Source organism: Lactuca virosa, chromosome 2, assembly GCF_052849685.1.
Source record: "Lactuca virosa cultivar CGN04683 chromosome 2, Lactuca_virosa_CGN04683_v6, whole genome shotgun sequence".
Lineage (NCBI taxonomy): Eukaryota > Viridiplantae > Streptophyta > Magnoliopsida > Asterales > Asteraceae > Lactuca > Lactuca virosa.
Window position 1 is genome coordinate 65,472,687 of NC_136427.1, and position 2,018 is coordinate 65,474,704.

Consider the following 2,018-nt stretch of genomic DNA (forward strand, 5'->3'; position numbering starts at 1 on the left):
TGGAAATAGGGCAAATAGGAAGACCGAACTTACAATTACATGGTGCTTAAAGTTGATTACAAGAAGGAAAGTAGCGAAAGGGCAAGAAGGAGGGTGACAAACAGGATAATGGTGACGATTGAAGACGAAAATAAATAAAATCTTATGATCGTGAATATATCCAGTCATTTAGAATGTAACTATTTAGAATGTAACTAGAAGCTAAGGTGCAATATGGTCTATTTAATTTCTTTCTCAATTTTAATTATTTAAAAATATAAAACAAAAGATTATATGTTTTTAGAAACTATTAAAAAATATATTTGGATAATTCTAATATATAAAAAATTGAAAAAATAAAAATAATATTTAAATATTAAGCAAGACAAACACAATATTTTAAATATTTTAAAGTCTAATAAAAACATTAACAATATACTATTATTATGATTAAAATTAAATAACTAAATTTAAATTTACTAGTATTTGGTAAATAAAATTAATTATCACCAAATATTTTGTTAGGAACTATAAGATTTCATGGAATGCAATTACCATTTTGCAAATACAAGTTACTCCCTCCGTCCAAATATTATTGTCCACAGACAAAAAACACACAAATTAAGAAAAACATTAATTACCATTAACTTTATTTAATAAAATGACAGTTTTGTTTTTACTTTACATTTAATGTTTCATTAAATGCTTAGTTGATTAACTAATAATGAGGGGATATTTTGGTAAAAATGTTATTTATTTTTAGAAATATACTATTATTTTAGGACAAACCAAAAACGAAAGTTGGACTATAATTTTTAGAAGGAGGGAGTATTAAAATTTGTTGAATCATCCGATAGGCCGTATGACACGTGGACACTCGTTTACTGGTATCACATTTGACAAGTCGACACATGGCGAAAGTAGAACATTCTAGTATCACCGTAGCTTCTTCTAGCACCTTATCGATGCTCCATCTCCACATGCTATAAATGATAAATCCATTCCGCTTTTATCCCATCATCAACATCAGTTTCGAATCAATCAAAGTCTGATCATCAACAGTATGCAGAAGATAAAGCAGATTAACGACATGGAACCAACGGTGACGTTTCGAGCTGTGAGCGCCGACGAGGAAGGCCGGAAGCGAGTGGAAAAGACGGAAGTGCATACCCATAACCTCGATACCCTAAAGCACATAGAAAAGAAGCTTATAGACAAAGGCGTGCACCGTCTGGACCGCCACCCCAGGGATGGGATTCCGATCGACAAGCAATCAAAAGGTGGCCGTGGGGGAAAGTACACATGGGATGGTCCCGGAGGAATGGTGAATGATGAACTTGACCCTGCTCCGGCAGCAGTGGACGAGAAGGATCCAAATTACGTAAGTGAAGAAGAGGAGGAGAGGGTGGCGAGAGAGGTGGAAGGGGTGGTGATTGGCGAAGTGGAAGTGGCAAAGGTGGCGGAGCAAGGTGTTGGTAGGGTGGATGTTGATCCCAACTTGAAGGTTGACTAGGGCGAAAGGTGGCCGTGGGGTACGGTTGTTGAAGAATTACTTTGTCCTTTTTATAGCAAATAACGTAATGAATTACTTTCTCCTTTTTATAGCAAATAACGTAATGAATTACTTTGTCCTTTTTTATATTAGAAGAAAACTGTTGCTATACATGAAACATGAACAGTGAGATTAATGACGACGATTATTACTATTTAATATTTATGTACATGTATATAATATATAAACTTGATGTATTTTATTAGAGGACTTAATGAAACTATCCAAGAATTTTTATTCATCAACGCCATCTTAATCTATCGATCAGCTCAATGAATTCTGGAGAGGCATATTGTCATTTTATGTTTAGATAATTATATTTTTGGGGACTTTAATAAAGTATTTTCTGTTAGAAATTAAATATCAAAGAGATTTTGAGCATAAGTATTATATTAATTTAATAACTATATTTTATGCGTGCAATATTTTAATATTTAGTATCTAAGAGGAATAATATCTCGAACAATATAGCAATTTTAAATCGATC

The 2,018-nt window shown here is 32.8% G+C and overlaps 1 protein-coding gene across 1 annotated transcript; it reads left to right on the top strand.

The window, feature by feature from the left end:
- Positions 1–991: 991 nt before the first annotated feature.
- Positions 992–1,611, top strand: LOC145156367 (plant/protein). Its single transcript, XM_079075771.1, has one exon. The coding sequence runs from the start codon at positions 1,043–1,045 to the stop codon at positions 1,490–1,492; it is 450 nt and encodes a 149-aa protein (XP_078931897.1). The 5' UTR covers positions 992–1,042; the 3' UTR covers positions 1,493–1,611.
- The last annotated feature ends 407 nt before the right edge of the window (positions 1,612–2,018 follow it).

Excerpts from the sequence above, each read along its gene's own strand:
- LOC145156367 (XM_079075771.1), top strand. The coding sequence starts at position 1,043 with ATGCAGAAGATAAAGCAGATTAACGACATGGAACCAACGGTGACGTTT.